General features: G+C 33.9%; 6 protein-coding genes across 9 annotated transcripts; 3 read left to right on the top strand and 3 right to left on the bottom strand.

Annotated features, from left to right (window-relative positions):
• Nucleotides 1-1,505: 1,505 nt before the first annotated feature.
• LOC116336620 (protein tailless) lies at nt 1,506-6,400 on the top strand. The gene is made up of 2 exons (XM_031760571.1): nt 1,506-1,732; nt 4,889-6,400. Exons 1-2 carry the CDS (start codon nt 1,717-1,719, stop codon nt 6,010-6,012), a joined length of 1,140 nt encoding a protein of 379 aa, XP_031616431.1. The 5' UTR covers nt 1,506-1,716; the 3' UTR covers nt 6,013-6,400.
• A 1,432-nt stretch (nt 6,401-7,832) lies between these two features.
• On the bottom strand, nt 7,833-8,809 carry LOC116336621 (vesicle transport protein SEC20). The gene is made up of 3 exons (XM_031760572.1): nt 8,637-8,809; nt 8,388-8,560; nt 7,833-8,285 (listed from the first exon to the last, which is right to left on the bottom strand). Exons 1-3 carry the CDS (start codon nt 8,715-8,717, stop codon nt 7,862-7,864), a joined length of 678 nt encoding a protein of 225 aa, XP_031616432.1. The 5' UTR covers nt 8,718-8,809; the 3' UTR covers nt 7,833-7,861.
• A 94-nt stretch (nt 8,810-8,903) lies between these two features.
• On the bottom strand, nt 8,904-9,817 carry LOC116336624 (dynactin subunit 6). Its single transcript, XM_031760578.1, has 3 exons — nt 9,667-9,817; nt 9,151-9,598; nt 8,904-9,079 (listed from the first exon to the last, which is right to left on the bottom strand). The coding sequence occupies exons 1-3, from the start codon at nt 9,678-9,680 to the stop codon at nt 8,978-8,980; spliced, it is 564 nt and encodes a 187-aa protein (XP_031616438.1). The 5' UTR covers nt 9,681-9,817; the 3' UTR covers nt 8,904-8,977.
• A 36-nt stretch (nt 9,818-9,853) lies between these two features.
• Nucleotides 9,854-12,540, top strand: LOC116336618 (aspartate--tRNA ligase, cytoplasmic). The gene is made up of 7 exons (XM_031760566.1): nt 9,854-9,988; nt 10,247-10,363; nt 10,542-10,879; nt 10,956-11,133; nt 11,223-11,451; nt 11,532-12,037; nt 12,137-12,540. Exons 2-7 carry the CDS (start codon nt 10,253-10,255, stop codon nt 12,410-12,412), a joined length of 1,638 nt encoding a protein of 545 aa, XP_031616426.1. The 5' UTR covers nt 9,854-9,988; nt 10,247-10,252; the 3' UTR covers nt 12,413-12,540.
• A 2,454-nt stretch (nt 12,541-14,994) lies between these two features.
• LOC116336619 (WD repeat, SAM and U-box domain-containing protein 1-like) lies at nt 14,995-22,460 on the top strand. 4 transcript variants are annotated; one of them, XM_031760567.1, is made up of 12 exons: nt 14,995-15,254; nt 15,347-15,597; nt 16,563-16,735; nt 16,811-16,862; nt 17,097-17,211; nt 20,132-20,253; nt 20,345-20,422; nt 20,553-20,752; nt 20,962-21,098; nt 21,334-21,434; nt 21,719-22,050; nt 22,151-22,460. In XM_031760567.1, the coding sequence occupies exons 3-12, from the start codon at nt 16,675-16,677 to the stop codon at nt 22,336-22,338; spliced, it is 1,386 nt and encodes a 461-aa protein (XP_031616427.1). In that variant the 5' UTR covers nt 14,995-15,254; nt 15,347-15,597; nt 16,563-16,674; the 3' UTR covers nt 22,339-22,460. The 4 variants fall into 4 exon arrangements, with proteins under 4 accessions (XP_031616427.1, XP_031616430.1, XP_031616429.1 ...); XM_031760569.1 differs by lacking the exons at nt 14,995-15,254; nt 15,347-15,597 and adding an exon at nt 16,080-16,475; XM_031760570.1 differs by lacking the exon at nt 17,097-17,211 and having other exon boundaries at nt 14,996-15,254; nt 16,563-16,862.
• Nucleotides 17,287-19,977, bottom strand: LOC116336617 (anaphase-promoting complex subunit 5). Its single transcript, XM_031760565.1, has 2 exons — nt 18,538-19,977; nt 17,287-18,469 (listed from the first exon to the last, which is right to left on the bottom strand). Exons 1-2 carry the CDS (start codon nt 19,880-19,882, stop codon nt 17,370-17,372), a joined length of 2,445 nt encoding a protein of 814 aa, XP_031616425.1. The 5' UTR covers nt 19,883-19,977; the 3' UTR covers nt 17,287-17,369.
• Nucleotides 22,461-24,857: the final 2,397 nt, after the last annotated feature.

The raw sequence follows: 24,857 nt of genomic DNA, 5'->3' as shown, positions 1-24,857 counted from the left end.
AAAAGTTTCAAAAGTTGTCTGTTAATTGAAGAAGCGAGAGGAAAGGCACATAAAGTCAAACCATTCTTTCGAATGAGTTTATTTAGACTCTTTAAATACAACATATTTGACAATAAACTACAATAGACAGCTGCAACATTTTCCATTTCAGTTTTTTTTTTTCGTTCTCTTGGCTAAGCCGAAGCATTTTCGTTTATCTATGCGTGAATTGATGCATAATACAAACGTCAATCTATTAACTGACGCGCACTGATTCTAATTATTTGGGATGAGTACTGTAACCTTCGGGTTTTTTTTATATTCCAAGCTAATTTTAACGCTTAACAAAACTAAGTGATTTCAATCGACTGCTTTGCCTACAACGCATCACTATTAAATAAAATAAACCCTCCGTGAATGGAAAACTACAGTACAGCCAAGAGCCGATCATAACTCGATACTTGGTGATATTCAATTTATACCGTATGATAGATACCGTACTGTATGATTTTACATCAACAATGCACTATATTTTGAACAAATGAGAACCTTTTTTAGTACCGATGAACAGTTCAAACACTAAATAAAGCATCTCTACATGTTATTTAGCGACTCCCATATTTCGTCGGTTGTTGCCTTAGATCGAGCGATATAGGAAAAAAATCTGTACTTATCTCTATTAAATTCAATGTGAATATGAAAAAAACGTCTGTTGCAGTCATTCAGTTGAGAGTTTTATTGAAGGGAATTTTCAATGTTCATAAATCACAAAGCTAAATCACAAAGTGAAAAAGGCGAAAATCATAAAATTTCAACAGCTTAAAATTCGGGGTGGGGATGTGTGTTACCACTATACATATACATTCAGTATTGCATGAATGAAATGAGCACAAATCCGAATCAGTTAAAGGGACAATAAACAAGTTCCTATTAAAAGATGTTCGTATTCCCATCCCACTTTTGCTTCGCATCATTCAAAATTCGTTCCAGTACCATTTGACAGACATCATCTGTCTCTATCGTTCATTCTATCTTTTCATATTCGGTTTTTTTTTTGGTATTGTCGTTCTTCTTCTACCTTTTAGTTCACCGGTAAACTATTTAGGGATAGAGAGTAATATTTTGTGACCCCAAATAAGTTTTGATGCGATTCACAAACAATGCCATCGAAAAACGAAGGGCAAAACAATATGGAATAGTTAACGCCCTCTTCTACTTGTCGACATATTGTTGTTGTTGCTGTTTATTTCGTGATTTACTCTGCCTTTTCACAAAATCAAATATTCTTAGCTAATGGTTTCGTCCTTAAAATCATGGTGTCTCTATTTTTGTATTGTGAAATGGATATTTTTCTTTTTTTTTTGTGTGTGTTGGCTTAAAACTGATTCCAGAAATTCAATCAACTGCTGGCAAAAATCATTCGAACTGAGATTGCGCACGTCATTTAGCGAAAAGTTTCGTCGCAGATTGACTTTACTTGACTGTGTTTTGTTTATTTCTTATTTGCTTTGCAAAATAATTGATGAAAACCAATGTGATCAAATTGAATGTGTTTTTCCTTCGACATTGTAATGAAAATGATGAATAATATATCAAAATAAATAAAAAAAGAAATCATTGCGAGAGACTTTTTGGACATTTTACCAGTGAATTATACCAGTTTCTTTTATTGTGTGATCTACGATCAAAAGTTAAATTTGTTCTCTTATTTGGAATATCATATATTTTTAGTTGAAAATGAATTCTGCATCAAGTAAGTAATGGAAAAACGTTTGATAAATATTTATTCTGAAAAGAAACCATATTAAGAAATGATGTTTTGGCGATTTTCCGATTTAATTCGGATGTGTCAAATCTTGGTGATTTTTTTTGTCATTTCTTCAATGGTTCAGTGATTTTTATCAGTCGACTTTTGTCCATTCTCAGCAATTCGATCCTCATCAAAGATCAGTTTTCAATTCGTAAAAGAAAAAAGCAAAAAGTTAAAAACAGACAGAAATTTCAACAAAAAACAAACGAAATGTTTTGAGTAACGGATATTTTAGCTGTTGGAATATATTCTTGGCAAAAAATCGATGCAGTGAGTCATGCTTTAAAAGTTAAAAGTCATCATTCATTCAAAAAGAAAATCTTTTATATTGTACAAGCATTTTAGGTCATTCCATGAAAATAACATTATAAGTGCGCAAATTGCATTCCGTTTGACATATATATATATATATTTGCTGCAAATGCTAGTTTTTTATTCCAGATATGAGATTAACGTCAACTTTATCTTGTGGAAATTCAATAAAAAAAACTTTTATTAAAAAAGAAATCTATAAACAAAACAACATTTTCCACGAAAAAAAGAAATCAACCGAAGATAATTTCGCTGAATTGCCAAATGCTTCGAATAAAACGATTGATCTAGTTTAAATGAAATATTATCTAGGATATGATGTACTCTTGCTCAATTAGTTGCTATGGGCCCAATAATTCTTGTATTTGTTTCGTTAATACCAAAAACGATTTTCTCTTTCCATTTGCTCTCTCTCTCTCTAACTTTCTTTCTTTGCTTCTTTTCTCCATGCGTACAAAAGAACAAAACAATTGCACAAAAGGACGTTTGTAAAAAAGATGATCGAAAATATTTTTTTAAGAAGCAGGTAATGTTGAATAAGCATCCAATTTAAAGCCTAAATAACTTGTAAGCCGTTTTTAAACATCCATGGCGAAACGGAGACATTGTATTTGAAAGAGAGAAAACGAGAAAAATCGAAATAAGAAAAATCGATTAAAAGAAAAAAGAAAATAGTTTGTGATTTTGAGCCGAATAAGAATAAACACTGTACTTAAAGTACTAAGTTTAACCGTAATTACAAAGTAAATGAATTCATAAACCAAAAATAATGTCAGATGTTTGGCTCCCGAAATACTGGAATGATTTATGTGTTTTAAAAATGTCAGAAACGTCTCATAATTTAAGTTGAAGTTGTTGCAACGATGTTTATTACACACATTTAATTATCAAGAAATCATGGACTAACAGTTAACAAAATGAACAATCAATTTCAAGGAGCGTAAACGTTCTATTCGACGTATATGTAAATATCCGGTTCTTTGTTTCGCACTGAGGCAATTTCATTCTTTCAATTTACCCAACAATAATGAGAAAAAAAAAGTGCAGCAAAATAAAAGCGTTTGATCTCAAACACTATAATTTACCAGAAATGACTAACGTTTATGGTATTGAATTTCATTGCCCCATTTTATCAAAAAGAAATGCAACGCACAAAAGGAATCGAATATCAGTGTTGGTAGCTAATATGTATGATTACAATATTATCGGCACCCTGGTCGGGTGAAACATTCGCCGGAACACATAATTCTCACAGCAGAAAATCAAAAGAAAAACACAACAACATGAAGCGCTCGCATCAAGAGCTTTTAAGCGGTTAACAGTTATTTAAATTAAAATCGTTACGGCTGATAATGTTAAGTGTAAAATGTGTACGCTCAAATATCGGTTATATAATTACATCAACGATATATGTTTAGACGTTGTACGCACTAGAATATCAAATATATTTTTTTGATCGTCCAAAAAATGCCGCATTGACAGAAAATGTTTGTAACTTTCAAATTCAAAAAGCCATTTTTGTAGAAACGTCAAATGTTGTTGTTTCAAATCAACACAGCTTCTGTGCAATATGCTTTCGAATCAACAATGCCATTGAAATAAATAGCCAAAAATATGTAATATTAGAATGTTGAGTTTCAATTTCTCGAAAAGGACACAAAAATGCCAAAGCATACATCAATGCCATAACAATTGAAAATCATGAATACTTTATTGAGCTACAAATATGTTGGAACAAAACGTTTGTTTTCATATTCGTCGTTTTGAATTACCAACTTTTAGCTTTTCAATGGTTTCATATATCACTCGCTTTGGAAATCAAATTGACGTAAAAGTTACCGTCTTTGTTTCGCTCTATTTCTTTCTTAAAAAAAGATAATTATCTCTTTCTCTCTCTTACGCACACACACACACACACAAATACACAATCAGCATATCCCAATAAAACATTTATACCTAGCGAAACAAAAGTGGAATGCTGAAGATGCGGTACGGTTTGCCATTTAATTATGCATCGATAATACTAGACGAATCAAATTTCAAACGTATTTATGATGGTTGATCGTCCTTAATTATAAAATATGATGTAATATTGGAATGTCAGTGCCATTTAAAAAGCCCATGACTTTATGTATAGAAAATGAACTATTCGGGTACAAGTTTTTGTGAAAAAAAATAATAATGAAAAAGTGAGCGACAAAGGGTAAATAGTGAACATCCGGTGCATTATTGTTCACACTCAAAAAATCAACGATTTCTCATCGTTAAACATTTATGTTGAATGATTTTCTCTTTTTTTTGCGCAATGAAAACAATGGTTGCCGTTTCAACGTCACTTCATATTCCATGACGACAATTCAAAAGAAAAGTTTTTTATTTTTCAATCAAGTTCACATCATCATTTTCATCATCATCTTTTTCTGCCACCACTCGTGAAATCTGTACAAAGAGATTGGATCCGAGTTACTCGATTCTAGTCTATTTTCGATGTAACTTACTCACACACAGACACACACAAACGCATCATAACTTTATTGCTATTGAATTTCATATAAATTCTTGTTCGTCTTATCTTCGCATCTTGAGAAAAAGGATGTTGAGAGGTTGCACTGAAAACAGACAAAAGTTATAAGATCAATTTCTGCTTATTATTTTCGAAGCAAAAAAAAAACACACGAACGAAGAAACGAACGTTGTTGTAATAATAATAAAGACTTTTTGAATTGTTGAATGTCCCGCATGAAAATATAATGTTCTATTCTTTCTTTCTTTTTTTTTTAATTTTAGGTCGAATTTTATACGATGTGCCATGTAAAGTGTGCAGTGATCATAGTTCTGGCAAGCATTATGGAATATTTGCATGTGATGGATGTGCTGGTTTTTTCAAACGTTCGATTCGACGATCACGTAATTATGTATGCAAAGCAAAAACGGAGGGCAATTGCGTTGTTGACAAAACCCATCGGAATCAGTGTCGTGCGTGTCGATTAAAAAAATGCTTTAAAGTTGGTATGAACAAAGATGCCGTTCAACATGAACGTGGTCCAAGGAATTCAACGCTTCGCCGTCAAATGGCAATGTTCATTGGCAGCAAAGATATGATCAGTTCGGATGATGTTAAAAAGATTCAACAAGATCTTGTATTTCGTACACTTCCCATACAACCGCCAACGATACCATCATACATTTTGGATCTATCCGCCCGGAATCGTAGTTTAATTGAACAATCGGCTTATCGAACATCGGTCATGTCACCATTTCATCCAGTTCCAATGTCACCCACAAAAACCGTTGAATGGATTTGTGAAACAGCTGCCCAATTACTTTTCATGAATACACGATGGATTAAAGCGTTGTGCCTTGTTAACCCGCTTCCAATTGGCGATCAACTTATATTGCTTGAACATTCATGGACCGATCTATTTATATTAGGCGCTGCACAATATATGTTACAATTTAATTTCAATCCGTTGCTATTTGCCTATCAAAATAATGAAAAAAGTGCACTTGTCCACAATGAGGCCAATCAATTTCAAAGTATACTTTGTAAATTAGCCGAAATGAATATTGATAGTCGCGAATATAATTGCATACGTTCGATAGCTCTGTATAATGCAGCTGCCCGAATCGAAGCAAATGACGAAACGAAAGATGATTCAACAAATGCCAAATTGGAAGATACATCAAAGATAATCACATACCGTGATGAAGCGATTGCCGATTTGGCAGCTCACATAAATGTTACGAAACCAATTCAACCGTTGCGATTACAAAATTTGATGCTGATGTTGGATCAACTGAAACGAGTATCAAGTTACACCATTGAAGAGCTATTTTTCCGACGACACATCGGCCAAGATGTGACCATTGTCAAACTTATGGTAGATATGTATAGTCAAGGGAAGATGTGAATCGCACATTTCATGTGCACAAACAACAAAAACAAAATAACTGTGCCAAATACTCAATGCAAGCGCACTATAGCGGTAGACATGACATTTTTTATAACATTATGCAGCACATAGTATAGCATAGTTACTTATAGTACATAGCATATAGATCTGATATATTCTAGCTATAATTAGTTTGGCTTATCGTGGCCAATGTGCAGGGTGATGAAATGAATAATGCACAATTTAGGCTATTTTGCAGTTATTAGTACCTAAAAGATATCTTTAGAATTTCAAAATAGCCGGTGACTACAAAATAAAGAAAAAAAATCTTATTTTTTTACTAATTTTTTTTTTTTTTTGCAACAGTTCAATTTGAATGAATTGTTTTGCAGCGTTTAGCATTTGATCTGGCTGAAATAACAACAACTTAATGCATAAAATAAAAAGAAGAAAAGTAGAAACTATTGAACAAAAAATGTAACTATTCAAAAAAAAAAGAGAATAAAATAAAATGAATGAAAGAAGAAAACAAAATACAAACCGAAAACATCAAATTGAAAACAATAACGAAAAGATCCAACTGCTGACATATGCTCTATAATAGAAATTCAATAACATCATATTTTGGTAGCTGAAACGAATGTTTAGTGGTTAGCAACAGCAACAACAAAATGGGACTAAATAAAAGAGATTATCCTCAATTTTAGACAATACACATTTCAAATAATGGACTTGGATGTGTTTGGACTTTTCTCTCTTTAGTTGAAAGCGCATAATTGAGTTCTTACCGTTTTTTGTTCCATTCATTCAATGGGCCATATACTACAACATACAACAGACAAATTTGCTTCTTTTAAATCCTCTTATTTAACCTGAAAATAAGGAACACGACACACACATACATTTGCACACAACAATTATTACTCGGAATTCATGTAATGGCAAATGGGCCACGAATCGAATGAACAAAGAGGAACTCGTAGAAACCAACGCGTGTGTATATTAGTTTGAAATGGAAGAATTTGATTCTGATCTGTTAGATATTTTGTTGACTTCGTAGAATGACAACCGTTCAATAAATTGTTTACTTTTCGCTTGAAAGGTGCGTAACTTTTTACCTTGTATTCAAACTTCAAAAAGTGAAGTTTCATTGAGTAAGGCGATATGATTGAAATGAAAATGTGAAATTCTCCAAATTAAATTCCATCCTACACATTGATTCATTCATTCAGCAAAATGAACATATCGCCAAAAATATACTGATAATACCATTTCTGGGTTGTCGTACGCATGAGTGCGGTTTAACTCATTGATAATTTGCAACTATTGTTTGAAAGAGATTGTTTATTTTTCATTTTCTTTATTGGAGTTGGAATGTTGTGATTTTTATGGTGAAAATAAAGAAAATTTACATCAATATTGATATATTCCATTGTGTATATTTTTGGCACGAACATGATGCACGTTACTTAATTATCAAAATCATTTTTAACGATATTTAATTTAAAATCAAAAAATTCACTTTACAAAATGCAAACCAACATGCTTTTATTTAAGTCAATATTTTATATCCATGACGATTACCTATTCCGGACTATCCTAATCTTTATGTGCGATAAATAATAAAGAGAAAATAACATTTCATTCGAATCCGTTCATATCACAAAATTATGAATATTTCCCTCAAACTATTCAGCGGATATGTGTTCCCAAAAACCAAAATAATAGGTAATAATAATATTTTATTTTAAATACGTTTGTTTTTATATATAACGGGCAAAATAATAAATTAATTAAAAAAGAAATAGAGAGAGTGTGAGAGAAGAAAAAAACAAAAATCATCTTTTTAACACTAAATAATATTTTGTTAAAAAAGTCTTTTTTGAACAATATATAAAACAACCACAATGAAAAGTGTGAATGCAAAGAAAACTAATATCTTATCGGTACACTCTCGTCGGCCGTATTTTTTCAGTAATTTTTTGGAATGCAATATGGTGCCGGCTGTATTGTGAAGTTCATCATTTGTACCTTCAACGTTTGCCGATGATGCAACCAATGTTTCCAGTGTGGCCGCACTCTTTTGTGTTGTCTCCGATAAATGACGTGATATCGATAACATTTTTTCGGTGACACTATCTTGTTGATATGCCAAACTAGATTGAGCATGTTTCGATTGGCCGACAGTTCGATGACGTACTTCGGTCTTGTTTGAAAGTAGTTCAGCTTTATCCAATTTCTCTATTTCCAACATTGTAGTAATATTAGCTCGGCGGAATGCTTGCAAAGTTCTAAACATACGCGATTTTTTTCGATATAATAAAGATATGTGTATAGTACAATTTATAGTTGGGTGCTTGTGTTGATCGAATTAAAAAATGATAATACAATACCTGGAAAACTGTTGACGATGTGAATCAATTTCCGCTGAGAGTGTTGGATTATTCAAATCGGCCACATAATCGTCTAAACGATGAATACTTTTTCGTAATAATGCCAATTTTGCCCGTCCAGCTTCATTGAATTGATTTAACTCTTCAATTGTGCCACGAAATCCAGTTATGTCCTGTCGTGACAACGCAGAAACATTTAATTCATTTGATAAATGTATGCACACGATGTGATTTTGATCGTATTCTCACCTGAATTATGGCTTTAACATGTAAATTATTATCCACAATATCTTGCCGAAGCCGGCCTAATATCTCTTGCTCTTTTTCCATAATTTATTTAGTTCATTTATTTTGTATGGATTATTTTTACTTTCCTAAGCAGTTCACACGAAACAAAGTGATCTGTCAAATGTATATCGAATTCCGTGACACATATGACAGAGGCAGGGTGCGTTCAATACGTAAACAAACAAAAAAAAATTCTATGCTTTTGAATCATGTTTTTCTTTTTTTCATTTAAAATTGTTTTTATTCATTTAATTTGCATTGTTTTATTTTTATTTTCAAATTTTCGATTTATAAATCTATCGTTAAATGTGCCCTTTCAATTTTTTCGGATCGAATGTTGCCTTCCGCAATAAATGATAGTTTGGCAATAGTTTACGTAGAAATACGAGTTGAAGTGAATGTGACTGGAATTAAAGAAAATAATTTAAACGAGGCATTGCATATTGATTCATTGTCGAAAATCATGTGTACTCACCACTGATTTTTCAATTGATTCTCGTTCGGCACAGTTTTTTCCATGGATAATGGTATTTTCAGCTAGTGTTTGCTCTCCAATCAGCTGGCAACCAGCACCAATGATGCAATTATTTGTCACTTTTACTGCCGACGATACAAAACATTTACATTCAAATAGATTTTTTTCACCAATTTTCAGCGCTTCCACTCGTGATCCAACTTCGAAAACATTATTTGCACCAATTACCAAAACCGGAGGCTTAGTCATCGAACTGGTATCTTCGCCGGTATCATGGATTATTGTTGTGTATTCTTCAATAAGGCAATTTTCACCAATGATGATTGGTCCGGATTTTGCAATTATTGTCACACGGGGATGAATAATACATCCACTGGAGACGGTAATATCACCAGAGAAAGTGCTGTCTTCACATTCACAAACAATCGCTTTTGGCATAATCTTTAAACTAAATTTTGCAGAAAGTGTATGTTGAAATAAATCTGATTGAATAAATGTAATTTCATTTGTACTTACTCGCTTTTGGACATTTTTGCAACTAATTTCTTTTTTCTTTCGTCTTATTAATACGCCCAAACAAATTTATGAAAGATGATGAAAACAAAAATACTATATATGCTTGACAAATCGTCTGTGTGCATTGACAACGCATCCTGGTGTTGGCGATCGAAACGACCGTCGACCCGAGATTATGACAGTAGTGTTGTTGTGCAAAAATTTCAACATTTTTATACATGTTCTCGATCTCAGTCGGAACATATTGCTATTGCATGTTTTGTTAGTCGTTGGTGACTTGCTACGTGTTTCAGTGCTATTATCAACTGTGAAATAATATCGTGTGGGTTTTCAACGTCGTTTGGCAATTTTTTTATTGACATTTTTTTTTTTTTTTTTTGAAAATATTTATCCATATAAAACCAATAAATGTTTTTCATGTATCTAGTTACGTTCAGTGTTTTAATATTTGAGGTTATCTCCATGTCTGCGTAATAAAAAAAATACTGATCAGTGCTGAAGACATAATCAACATTTATGTGATAAAGAAGAGTTTAATCTCAAATTTAATGCAAATCATTCAACTTTTTTTCACCTTCAGCAAATAATGGGCATAGACGAGAAAACAAATGTGGCTGCTGAGGCTAACGAAACCGGTGAAACACAATCGAAGAAAGCTGCAAAAAAACTAGCCAAAGAAGCAGTAAAGGCCGCTAAAGTAATTACAAATATGGATATTTTTGTGACGTTTATGTTGATATGAGGCGCAAGATGTTTTTCCTTCTTTTAATTAATCGAATGAAAAAAATATTGCTTTCATTTTGCACTAAATCGGATGCCAATCAAGTGTCATTTTAGTGGGAATACAATATGTTAATAATACGCATTTATTTTAGAAAGCCGAATACAAAGCGGCAGCAGCAGCAACAAGTGGGGCAAGCGGTAACAACGATGCCGAAGCTGCCAAAGACTATTCAGAGGGAAAATATGGTGCTTCCAAGTTGATTCAATCGCAAGAACGTCATGAAGATCGTATTTTTACCAGAGTTTCAGATCTATCACAATTTGCGGAAAAATATCCAAATCAAAGTGTATGGGTGCGCGGTCGAGTACATACGTCACGTTGCAAAGGAAAACAATGCTTTTTAATATTGCGTCAGCAAAGCTCAACTGTGCAATGCCTCATCGCTGTTAATGATGTTGTGTCCAAGCAAATGGTGAAATTCTCTGGAAGGTACCATTGGATCTTTTTTTTAAAGATTGATTCGATTGTTCAAGTATGTATATTTACATTTCACATTATTTTTTAGCATCAACAAGGAAAGTATAATTGATTTGCGTGCAAAAATTGTGGCCGTTTCATCGAAAATCGAATCATGTACGGAACAAAATTTAGAACTGGCAGCGTTCGAAATTTATTTGGTATCATCGGCAAAACCACAACTTCCACTTCAAATTGAAGACGCTTCTAGACCAGAAAAAAACAATGTACGTAGCATACTGAGCTCTGTGAAGTTCTCATTGCTTACTATTGTCTGGAATTAATTTTTGTACTGGTTCATTTTTTTTTCTCGCAGGATCCGAATAGTCTTCAAATTCGTGTCAATCAAGATACTCGTCTTGACAATCGTGTTTTGGACTTACGAACACCAGCCAATCAGGCTATATTCCGTTTGGAAGCTGGCGTTTGTCGTTTATTCCGTGATATTTTGGCTCGTAATGGTTTCACTGAAATCCATACACCGAAAATCATCTCAGCTGCCAGTGAAGGTGGTGCAAATGTATTCACGGTTAGTTATTTCAAAGGTACGTTGACTTATTTTCATTTCCAATTCAATTTACAGTGATTTAATAACTCATTTCTTTCATTCACTTTGACTTTGAAGATTCTGCTTATCTTGCTCAATCACCACAATTGTACAAGCAAATGGCAATTGCTGCTGACTTTGAAAAAGTCTATACGGTTGGAGCTGTGTTTCGTGCCGAAGACTCAAATACACATCGTCATTTGACTGAATTTGTGGGCTTAGATTTGGAAATGACCTTTAAATATCATTATCACGAAGTGCTTGACACAATTGGAAATACATTCACCGAAATATTCAAAGGGCTGCGTGATGAATATGCGACCGAAATAACAGCTGTTGCGAATCAATACGATGTGGAGCCGTTTAAATTTTTAGAGCCACCATTGCGACTGGAATATGCACAAGGTGTTGCTATGTTGCGTGAGGTTGGAATTGAAATGGGCGACGAAGAGGATCTATCAACGCCAAACGAAAAATTATTGGGTCGATTGGTTAAAGCCAAATACGATACTGATTTTTATATTCTAGATAAATTCCCATTGGCTGTTCGTCCATTCTACACAATGCCGGATCCAAATAATCCTGTAAGTTTTATTTTTTATTTCCAATATGAAATGCGATTGTTTTCTTATTTATCGAATAAACTTTGATAATTAAATGTGCATTTTTATCTATTTGAATAGAAATGGTCAAACTCGTACGATATGTTCATGAGAGGTGAAGAAATTTTATCGGGCGCCCAACGTATTCACGATCCAGACTACTTAATTGAACGAGCCAAACATCATGCAATCGACATTTCGAAGATTGCTTCATATATCGAAGCGTTCCGATTCGGATGCCCACCGCATGCCGGCGGTGGCATTGGAATGGAACGTGTCGTTATGTTATATTTGGGATTGGATAATATTCGAAAAACTTCAATGTTCCCACGTGATCCAAAACGTTTAACGCCCTAAGTCATCACGTTTAAATAATCAATTCCAACAGCTTGATATCATTTTATTGAATTATGATTTTTTTTATAAATTAACAAAGTGTCGTCTTAATAGAAAAAATCAATAAAACCTTTTAATAACAGTTTGCATATGGTGCATTATTGTTGCTGTTATAACAATGCTAACTAATTTGAAATTATAATTGAATAGAAATCCAAATCATTTATGAAATTATTTTTTTTATTATTTATTTTCAATTTTAATTGGATTTCCATGTGGATATACAAGATTTGTGACTGGAAAAGATTTGTTTATGAAAATAAGGATAAGTATTAATAAAAATTGTTCAAAATTGGTAAAAATTAGACATGACTGCAATTCATTGAGAGAGAATGGAAAAGATTGGTGGAAATTTGCGAAATTAAAAATTATTCGCGTTATGCCAGGTCATGCTGGGCCGGTGGACTCGATTCAAGTGATGGTGGGCTATTTTCTGATGACGTTGTGTTGGTTTTTGGCGAGCAAGTAGAGAGAACACAGAGTAGCCTTTGCGCTCTTCGTCTCTGTGTATGTACAAGCAGAGTCGTGCGTTTGCATTGTAGCGTGCACGCAACAAAATAAGACTTATTTCTAAGTATTATAAATAAATATCTTACTATAAATATGTCGCAGTAGTCCCTGCATTTTTTGCTTGAAAAAACTATTTATTTGGAAAACAAACACTCAGAATCCAATTGGCATATTGATGAAATTCATTCAAACTGAATAAACAGCGTGAACAACCCTTAGATGTATTTGAAATCTGAAAATTTAAAATGATTTTTATTCAAGTCACTGATATACACATAAAAAAAGTGTTAAGAACTCACTTCAAATTTGTAAACATCTTTTGCGAATTTGCGAAGATTCGACCCAAGATCATGAAAAGTAAGTGATTGAATTGAATCATTGTATAGTTCGGCCAATGCTACACAAACGACAAAAATCAGAAGGGTTGCTCGTGAATAATTCACGATATTTTTCTTGCTGATTGACCAATTGATGTTTAATTTTAATTGGTTGATTTCCTGGTTCAATCGGTCCACCTCGGTCCGATAATTATCGCGCAATCAATGGTCATGTTACCCAATGTCGTTTCCATTTCAACGAGTTTCGAGGCTGACGGATGGTCTTGTGTCAGGAAATTTTGGATGGCTTGTTGGATTTTGCCAATGTTGTCTTGGAATGTGGCAACGTCTTGAGCCATGGCCACTTGACGTTGTTGCAGTGTGATGGCCGCTCGAACTGCTTCATTTGAAACACCCAAAAGTTAAGCGGTCGATTGGAACACTGGTATTGGTTGTGGTCGTGGTGTTGGTGTTCGACTACGACCAGAACGACTCTGCCGATCACGAGCCGATGAACGACTATCAATACTTGAAGCAGAATCGGAACTTGAACTGGAATAACTTTGTGATCTTGCCGAACTGTGAGATTGACGCCATTGAGAACGAGATCGAGATCGAGATTTCGATCCAGTTCGAGATCGAGGTGGAGATCGTGACCGAGACCGAGATGGAGAGAATCGATGTGGAGAATGGAATGGGGAGTTAACTGGCGTACGGTCCATTTCAGGATTGTACCCACCATCAGAGTCACCAGCACCAGTACTTTCGAGCCGACCTTTGGCTTTCAAGGCATGATATTTTGAGAAAATGCTCCGGATCGTATAAAAATCAAATCACGACGACAATGACAGCTGGGCAACGCAGCAACTTCATTATGGTTGTCTCCGTTTATGTTGGGTGGCACAAATTTGTACCATTTTTGATTTGGGCGATCGAAATTTGTGCCATTTTTAGTTTTGCTGGCAACCGCACCATGGCGCTACTGTCAACGTTGCTTGTCATCGTCGCGCTTTGATAAAAATGACCTCTATGTACATGGAATGTTGCTACAACATACCGAACTTTTGTCCGGGAGAGATCTGACCACTGACCTGCACGGAACTTTTCGCGAATGTACGTATCCACCGGACCGCGGTCCATCAAAACACCGTTTTCATCGTAAAACTCGTCCACTGAGAATGCATCTCCCGGTAGTGCTGGAACTTGGTACGTTGCCGGGACTTCAATTGAAGTTAACTTCTTCGTCTGACATATAAGACATACTAAAAACAAAACAACAGAGAAAACATATTGAATTATTAATATGTCATAGATCTTTTTTTTTTCAAAAAAAATTAATTTTCGGATAAAAACACTGGAACTGAGTAGTCAAACTCCGTTTGAAGTTATCTCACTGAAATTCACTAAAAACATTTTTCAAAAGACGCAGCTGTTAACAATTGTGCATCTGAAAATGTACGAACATGAATTGGACCGTTTTTTTTTTTTTTTTTTGAAATTGTTAATTTCCTTGATGCACGAACAAAAACAACTTTGGTGGCGAAAAATTATTTTGATGAAATCAAACAAAATTGAGCACGCCCAGAATATATGATGATGTCATTGACTGTTATTCGCCACTTATACAACGGTTTGTTGAATAATAATTGGTCCCATTAGATTAGCTTGATAAATATAGTGATAAGCTTATCTCGGCCGCACATCATGAATTCGATTCATATTTGATTTTGGCTATTGGTCAACGAAAAATCCAAAAATAAAACAGGTGTTATTGTTTCAACATGTTCACAGCTCAAATCATGCACAAATTATTACTTGTGTTTATTTATTTATTCAGCTCAAATATATGTTTGGTTCAATTGGAAACAATAAATACATGGGGTGATTTGTATAATGTACGTGCGGTAGATATAAAAACGGCGATAGCTTCATCGTTCGTGTTTAAAGTTCAAAATCTGACTCTGACACTTCCGACGGTAATCATGAGAAAAAATAAATAAATCCAATGACTTTGCACACCTTTTTTAATACAATGAAAAAAAAACCTCTTTAATTACAAAACTTTCAGGTTGGCCAATACAACTCGTCTATTGTGGCCGTTCAGCATGTTAACTTTTATAAAAAACCCGTCAAAGTGACTTTCATCGATGGTGGCATCGGCACCAAGTACATGGTCGTAAACATTTTATCACAACGTGGATATGGTATAAATTCAACGTTGACCATTTTCACAAAATTGGAAAACCACCACTGCCAATTAAACTATAAATAGATTTTGTGTCAACAATAATATACATTTTTTCCAGATTATTGCGTGTGGTGAGTGCTTTTTCATTAAAATTACCAATACATTTCTCTACAGTGTTAATTTTGTCATCAAAAAGACCTACCAACATTTGAAATGTTGTGTCGCTATCCGCACCTAAAATTATCCAATTGTGTTTGTGTCGGACAACACGTTAGGAGTGTGTGTGTGTGTGAGAGAGAGTTTATTGCTCATTAACATGATACAAATATTTATTATTACTTTGTTTTAATGAAATAATTCCCTTGATGTTCAAACAGCAATAACATAATTGCTAACGCTAAGCCGACATTGATTGATTCTTTGGAAAGGAATATCCTTACAAAACAATACTCTTCCAGAAATAGAAGTAATAATCAAAAATGACTTTTCATTTAGCTATTCACTATTAATTATGAACTCGGCCAATTTCAAGCACCTCCATTTGTTGAGGAAAGAAATAAGTTCTCCTTCCACAAAAAAATGGCCTCAACTCAAACACATGTCAACAAGATTATTGAATAAATAATTAGCGAAACGGTCACTTAGTATCTGCGTCTCATGAGTGGCCTGACAGACACCAAAATTGTTCAGTTACCGATTTGCTACGCTCTCAATCAGATCTGGGTTACAGTTGTGATTTTTCGCATTCGGTTTGTTGATTCAAATCGAAAAACGGAAACGTGCATCCACCACACACACACACATATATATATATTATGTTCGCTAGGACTAGCCAAGCCATAAAAAAATACCATACCAAATGATACACTGAATAAAAATTTTTATCGATCGATTTGAATAGTACACGTTAGTCGGTGTGAGAAACCGTATGTTTATGTCAAGGCTATAATGTGTCTCCCGTTTTGTACTGTGCTACCATCATATCACCATAAATTATTACGTTAACTCCGTCCGTGCCGACACTAATACAATTCAGAACCGAATCGGTTCAACCGATACAACATTTCTACATACGTTCACATTTATTTTGTTTCAGATTGCTCTCATCATTTCAAAATTGAAGCCGAGTGATCCGTGCCAAGTGTCGTTTTTAGTTAGACTATTAGTTTTTTTTGTTTTTACAACGTTTTCATTTCTTTTTATGGAACATGTCGAGACTCATTGCGAAACATGTTAAAGTATTGCAAGAAATAAAAGCTCATACAAGAGGAAAGAAAATTAATATTATTAAATGACGCATTCCAACAACTGCATTCAATGTTTTTCATGTTTTTTCTTATTCAGACGTAACATGTGTGGAATTTTGGGGAAATAATTTACTTGTGTCTGGTTCGAGGTAATCAAAATCAATTTTTTCACAAAAGTAATAAGTGCGTCGCTCTTTTTTCTTCATTTTTAACCGGGTTAAATGCAAAAGTACATCGTTATTCATATAAATTTCAATTTTCGCCCAAACTAGTTGTAAAGAAAACGTTTTTTTTGAAATAAATAACTGCGAATTTTGGCCTTGAAATCAAATGAAATATGGATAAAAAAATCAGTGTTTTTCTTTTTTTTTTGTCTGATATAGTGATAAGACAATACGAGTGTGGAAGTGGCATGTATCTTGTGGTTTTTTGGAAGAAAGCTATTCACCTTTGCTCGGTCATAAATATGGTATAACGAGTGTTAAAGTATCGCCTCAGGTGTGTAAGAAAAGCACAAATTTTTGCAATCGAAACCACCAATTGTTTTTGTAATGTATAAATTCAAACGTTCGTTTTATTATGTGTTCACATTTTAATTTCAGTTTCATTGTTTTGTTTGGTTTTTTCATTTCCAATTTTGAAAATAACAAAAATTCTTATAAAAATACATTGAGATACTCGGTTGGCGTTGCAAATTGTTCATCCAAGTTACGAAATTTGCACGCCCATTTATTGCGTTCGGCAACGCGTCCAACGCTTTCATAAAATGTTGATAAATAAATGTAAATATCTTTGACTTTGGCAAATGCTTCCAACTTCATGAAATTCTGAATGCATTCCTCAAGAATTGGTAAAATAATCGATAGCTTATTGATTTTCTCCAGGTGGTTATCGCCTTGGGCCGCAATCAAACACTTGACAAATAAAAATTGTGTTCGCGTACAATCATAGATGCCGCCATTTGCCAAAATCGTTTCCATACAATTTCGAATCAATTTCAATGCCTGCTGTGGCATTCCCATCAACAATAAAATATAGGTGGTGTGCAAATCAACTACTGCAGCTTCGTATGATAGAAATTTCTCTTTTGCATACACTGAAGCTTCATTTAAAATGCCCATCGCTTCGGCTGAAAATCGCTTTTCGGCGCTAATCGTCAATTCGTTACGCACAAATGTGTTTGACATTAAAATCATTGCACGAACACGATAGATTGGTTCAAGTCCATCGTCGTTTAACAATTGCTGTAGATGTTTATATGCAGCCGAACCATTACCACGCGATATATTCAATGTTGCCTGTTGCAATGAGCTAAGTACTGAATTATAATTTCGAATTTGACCGCATGCTCTCTGTCCGTCGCTCCATTTGCATCGATGAATGGCCTGCTGGGATTGAATGTATGCGTTGGTCATTTGCCAATTTCGTGACAATGGATCACGCGGGAAACGTTCGGATGCATGTTGAATCACTACCGCCGATAAGACGTGCTCACCCTGTAAGCTTAGCCAGAGTGCAATTGAACACAGCGACATACAAACCGCTTCGCTATTCTCGATACAATCGCTATCTTTACTTGATCGAATGACCTGCAGCAACAGTTGATTGCATAACGATGCAAGTTCAGTTTTACCATACAATTGCCAAACGGCCGCTTTTTGCGAACAACTATTTGCCACCAAATCCATTAGGCTGTGTTGAAAATTGATGACTTCACTTTTCATGAGTAGCTCAAACAATTTGGATGGTACAACACCTAAAAATATCGAAAAACAAATACGATTATTATTTTGATAAAGAAATTAAATTGGCTTTAAATTTTACCAGAAATTGCCGCCACATTAACAACGAACTGAACTCCCAACGATACAGAATGAACGGCTGTATTTTCTAGTTGATTTGTTACATTTGTTTCACAAAGTAGCACATATTTTTTATCCAACAAACATAACCACAATTGTGCCAATTGCAAACATGCCTTGTCGCCGGCTTCTTGTGCCAACATTATGCATTCCTTTAGATTGGACAACGTTTCATTGTAATGCTCAAATTTCATATGCAATATGGCTAAATTTAGACTTGAATATTGTAGTCCCCGGTTGGCATTCTTTGATTGGCCATTATTTGATGATTGATTGGAATCGGAGCCGGATGCATCTGAATCATGCGCAGAATTTTGATCGTAGGCCCTATGATATGAATCTAATGAGCTGAAGAAGTCACGAACACGCAAACTATTCAGATAAGTGAGTGCGTGTGCTTGTGTGTACAATGGAATATCTTCGATTATTTCGTTCAATCGCTGTTGTAATTCAATCGGTTTCAGGGCATATATTTCATTATTTTCCAATAAATTACATTGTTGCGCAATAAACAAGTCGGCTTGTTTCACCGACCATTTACTGTGACCGTCTCGGTCTTTGCTCGTGGAAATTGGCGGTTCATAGGATGGCGTTGGTGGCATAAATAAAGGATTTTTTCGCTTTGACAATGGTCGTGTATACGACGATTGATCGTCGATATTTTCACTCAATCTATGTTGTAATTTGACCGGTTTTAATGCATACACATCATTGTCTGCCAATGAATTTGAGAAATCGGTGTGTTTCAAACTGTCGTCCGATTCAAAATTGGTTGTGACATCGTTTGTTAGAGAGCCCATTGTCCGTGCCAAATAGTATTCGGTAATGCTGCCGTATAAATCGCTAATTTCTTCGAATCCCATTTTATTGAGCGCCAACAGAATTCGTCGTATGTAGAATCCAACAACGCCAAACTGATTGACATGCACATTGTCGGTTAGCAATTTTCCGATGAACATTTGCAAATCGAATAAAACATCAAGTCCAACGGTGGATATCGTTTCCATGAGCTCTTCAAAACCGGACAAATGTATTGGATCGATGCCAGCGTCCGGATTCGATAGAAAAATTTTCAAATCATTGTACGACATATCCGGAAATTGTATTAATTTCAATAATAACATACAAAAACTTTTCGAATAATTTGCCGGATACATTTCATGGCTTTCATATTCACTTTTCACTTTTAAATATTCTTGCACCAAAAATACCACAACAATTTTATGCGGCGTAATTTTATCGATTTTCATTGTTTTTGCATTTGGCCAAATGTTCAATGGATCAAATTCACGTCGATTTGAATCCATATTTGCTTCGAAAATCGTTTATTATCGTTTTTTAAAACTGAATAGAAGCTAGAAGCTGCCGCTTGCATTGCACACACATACTCAATTCAAATGTATTTCGGTTTGTTGCCATTGACAATTCACCATGTGTCAAAATGTCGCTGTTAGCGCACATGAATTATAAATGGCAATGCGGCAAAATTTTGAATTAAACGGGCGCGTTCATTTGAAACCACAAAATTAATTTGCTTTGAATTGCTTTTTGGACAGGGAGGCGTACTAGCTTCAGGATCCGTTGATGGCACCATGATTTTATGGGATTTAACAGACGGTTCCAGAACTAACATTTTATCACAAGAAAACGGTGAAGCAATTCGATGCTGTTTATTTAGGTATTTCAGAAAGAGACAACCATCGTTTGATTTCATTTAAAAATAAAACATTTTTCTTATGTCATACATCTTCTCGACATTCATAATACAGCCCGGATGGAGCAAATATAGTTAGCTCTGATGATAGTGGTACTGTTTGCGTTTGGGGCCAAAATAAGTCTATTACACGGTATAGTAATTTTTTTTTTTAGAATTTTCTACATTAATATTTGGGCATACGATTTTCTATACGATTTATTATTTATTTATCAATGTAAATATGTAAATAGTTATGTTCGATTTGAATTTTCTTTACTTAGAATCATAAGACGGCATGAAGAAGCCGTCCATTGTTTATCATTTTCACCGGATTCGACAATTCTACTGACTGCTTGTATGCTGGGCAACATTAGAATTAGTTACATGGATAACGATTCTGAAGAGTCTGACTGTTTAATTGATGGTGCACATGATATGGGAGTATTATCAACGGACTTTTGCAAACTTTATCATTCTGACCGTAGGTTTCGTACAAATTTTATTCTCACCCAAAAATGTGTTCAACATTTTCTCATTGAGTCATTATTATATGAAAGAGCAACACTTACAAGAAAAGTGTTCGCATCACTTCGGTACCCAGAACAGCTCTTAAAATGATTGAACAATTTTTTCAATAAAACATGATTCGTGTTGCACAATTATTTGGATCATTTTAAACGATATTTCTAGCGTCCGATTATAATACAACAATCTACACGTTCGCTTCAAGTGGAACTGATCAACTGATTAAAATTTGGCGACTTTACTGCCTTCGAGACTTGAAAGAGCCAAAGGGATCTTCGCGATTGCTTCCTGATGGAGTCGTGGTATGTGAACATTTCCATATTTCATAAGATAGTATGTCGTAGTAATCATTAAAAACGACTCAAAATGAAAGTAATCATATTTGTAATTAGCGTATGTTTGAATCATAGTTTTGACTTTCTGAATTGTTAATATTCTTTTTATTTTTTACTTACATTAAAGTCGATATATTTGTATTGTACGCACGCATCCAAATAAAGTTTGAAATAAAATAACCATTATTTGTTTTTTTATTAGGAACATCTTTGTGGAAATTCAACGGTTGTTGGAACATCGACCATGAATACAGAATGTATACTAGCAATTCAAGCACATGGCAGCTCAGTTACATGCATTAAGTTAGTGTGATAATTTTCCGTCGATGTGAAATTTAACATATGAATGGTTGAGAATAATAATGAAACTTAATTTTTGTTCAAACTGAAGTGTCCCTTCGAAATATTTCCAATAAAAGTGTCCCAAGTTTATATGGCAAACTATATACAAACTTGGGACACTTTTATTGGAAATATTTCGAAGGGACACTTCAGTTTGAACAAAAATTAAGTTTCATTATTATTCTCAAGCGTTCATATGATCATTTTAAATGAGGGGTTAATTAACGATATTGCCTTTGATTTAGGTTCAATGTCATGGGCACATTGTTACTATCCTGTAGCATGGATAAAACAATCAAGGTTTGGGATTTACAGGGTAACTGTATCAAAACAATGACTGAACACACAAGATATGTGAATTGCATGGCTGTAAATAGTGATTCGACGGTGTTTTGTAGCGGTTCAAATGATCGAACGATTTTAATTTGGGACCTAACGAATACACTCACATTGGATAGCCATCTAACTGGCGTTCGTTCAATTTTATTTAATTTAGCATCAAGTCGAACTGAAGTGCCGTTAGACTTTATCTGTCCGATTACACATGAAATTATGAAAGATCCCATTCTTGCTGAAGGTATACAAACCATTTTTTAAAAATGTTTAAACAAAGTGTTGCGGTGAGAAAAGAAAGAAAAGAAAAAAACAAAAAACTTGTTCAATTTACATTTCCGCAGATGGATTTTCATACGAAAGAGAAGCGCTAGAAGAATGGTTCGAAAAAGGAAAATATTCGTCGCCAATGACAAATCTCGAAATATCGCCTGATATCATTGATAATTCAATTTTACGAGAACGCATTGGAAACTTTTTGCGTGATATGGATTTTGATGCCTTTTCCTTTGAACAAAATGAAGAGATTTAATTTATTTATTCAAAAAATACACACAAAAACACAGACACATATGATGAAACGCAGTCTCACATGACTTTTAGCTTAAACCGAAAAAAATAATAATATATATTTTTCAACTCTTAAAAAATAAATCAAACAAAAATATTAATTGTGCAATGTAATAACTTTAATGGAATTTTTTTTTTTTCAATAAATGTGTGGCACGAATTGGTTGAAGTTTTTTTTTTATATCACAAAAATAACTTTAAAAAAATTGCAAATTAAATAACATACAATATAGTTAACCGTGAACATCATTTTTTAGTTGAAATTATTTATCAAAAATCTAATTCAATGAAAACTTAAAACAAATGTGGCGAACGCCTTTTTTCAGGTAACCCATTCGGTGTGGACACTGTATTAATCTGCATAGTTTTTCATCATCAAATTGATCGTTTGAATTTCGTTTGAATTTCGTCTGAAATGTGATTGCGAGAAATCGGTTTTTCTTCTTCACATTTTTGGGACTGATGTAATTCGAATAGTCCATAAAGAGAGCAATTCCATGACAGTTAATCTAAAATAGACTAATATTGCCATACTGTCGACGGATAGCTCTCTTTATTTGCTGATTCGTTTTTTCCACAAAAGATTCCAATAATTTACATGAAATAAGTCATGTGATCGGTTGATGGCGATGATCGGTTGAAAATTGCTGAAAGCGACAATCGCAAAAAAAGAACAAACCTATAATTTACTTGTAATGAACAAAATGACTTACATTGTTTTTTTTCTCTTGGCTTTCTTGTTGTTTGAAAGACGATGACGAAGTCGAAGACGAAAAAAAATCGAATAATATTTTTTTTTATTTGCCACATAACCAACTTCTGACGCGTGCAAACGCTATTAATTCCTCGCTGTGTTTAATGGAAACAATATATCGTAAACGTTTTCTTATCATTATTAGTTCGGTAAAGTTTCAAAAAATATGAGCGACAAAAAAAAACTATAGAAAAAGAAGGGTACAATGAAATGTGGTACAATGCAAACCAAATACTTCAATATTTCAAGCACACTTCTATTTTCGACAAATACACATACTTCAATTTGACAGCAATATGAAAAGAAAAACCAAATTAAATACCGTTTCACCGAAGTGAGAGAGGTACATGCCTATATGTGTGTTTAACGATCATGTGAAGAAGATTTCGAGATAAAGAGAGAGAAAAAGACGAAAAAATAACAACTGTTTTTTTGCACCTAAATTATCGGACACGGTAAAAAAATTGTACAAAATCACTTGAAACTTACATGATGATTGGACGACGACAGGATTTCCATCGTTGTCTACGAAATCGCAGTGTTGGCGATGACGATTGCTTCGGCTTAAGATCGAGCTAAATTTTTTTAGTATGCCGTGTATGCGCACGAAATCGATATGTGATAATTAGTGAAAAACGTATACCAGCATTGGTCAATACAAATGTTTACTTGTCAATAATTTCAATTTGTTTTTTTTTGTGATTTCTCTTTCACTCTATCCATCGGGCGCGCGCTTCTTATTTATTGAATTTGTTTTCGTTATTCGTTTTTGTCTCCTTTTGAAATTTCATTTTTGTTTGAAATTCAACAGTTAATTTGTGTTGTTGTTGTTCTTGTTGCTCTTTGCAGAGGCTTTGGATCGTACTCAAAATCTTTTTCCTCGCAGAAAATACACTTTAGATTAATATACACGATATCACTTGTGATATACTTGTAGAGAAAATGAAGCAAGAAAATCTTTGTGTATTGAATTTATAAGACCAGCGAGAGAAGGAAAAAAGGAGCGAAATGTATATGATTGTCTATATGAATGAAACGAAAGCTGATTTAACAACGCGAGTAAAAGAGAAGGTGAATGAAGGCAAAAGAAAGAAAGAGAGAGAAAAAGAGAATAAAAAAAGTGTATGCACACATTTTGTCAGGTGTATATATATATTTGATGGTGTGATAGTAGCGCAAATGACAGCGATAACATATTTTTTTATTTGCCGATTCCATATCAACGTGCGGTATGGTTTTTTTTAACGACACAGATCTTTCGACTTGAGATAAATAGATGGACAGGTACAACGCACGCATACACACGCAAACGCGCGCACATACATTCATTGTGTGATACGTTTATTAAAAAACAAATAAATGAAATATTATCTATAACTTTTGGAACATTCACTCTTAGTTTTACATAGTACAGTAAACTATATTTTCTTCATTATTAATTTCCTTAAATTCAGTCTTTTTTACCATAGTGCGATAATATAATTATTATTATTACAATATGAACTCTTGTTCGATTCAAACAAAAAAATAGGGCAATAAATTAACAGCTACTTGAACCGAAAAGAGACAAAACAATTAGAATATACAGCTGGTTCTTAAGCTCTGGCTAAAAAACCTTTGTGCATTTGAACAGAAGATTCATTCAAAATGCTACAAAAAAACCATCAAAAATGTACTCAGTATATTGAATTTGAAATGAAAAAAGTCATAAATTTGAATGTATGTGA

This window comes from Contarinia nasturtii, unplaced genomic scaffold (genome assembly GCF_009176525.2).
Source record: "Contarinia nasturtii isolate CC-2019 unplaced genomic scaffold, AAFC_CNas_1.1 Cnas_scaffold_187, whole genome shotgun sequence".
NCBI classification, from domain to species: domain Eukaryota; kingdom Metazoa; phylum Arthropoda; class Insecta; order Diptera; family Cecidomyiidae; genus Contarinia; species Contarinia nasturtii.
Note: the sequence above shows the minus strand (reverse complement) of the source record. Positions and strands in the feature narration are given on the sequence as shown.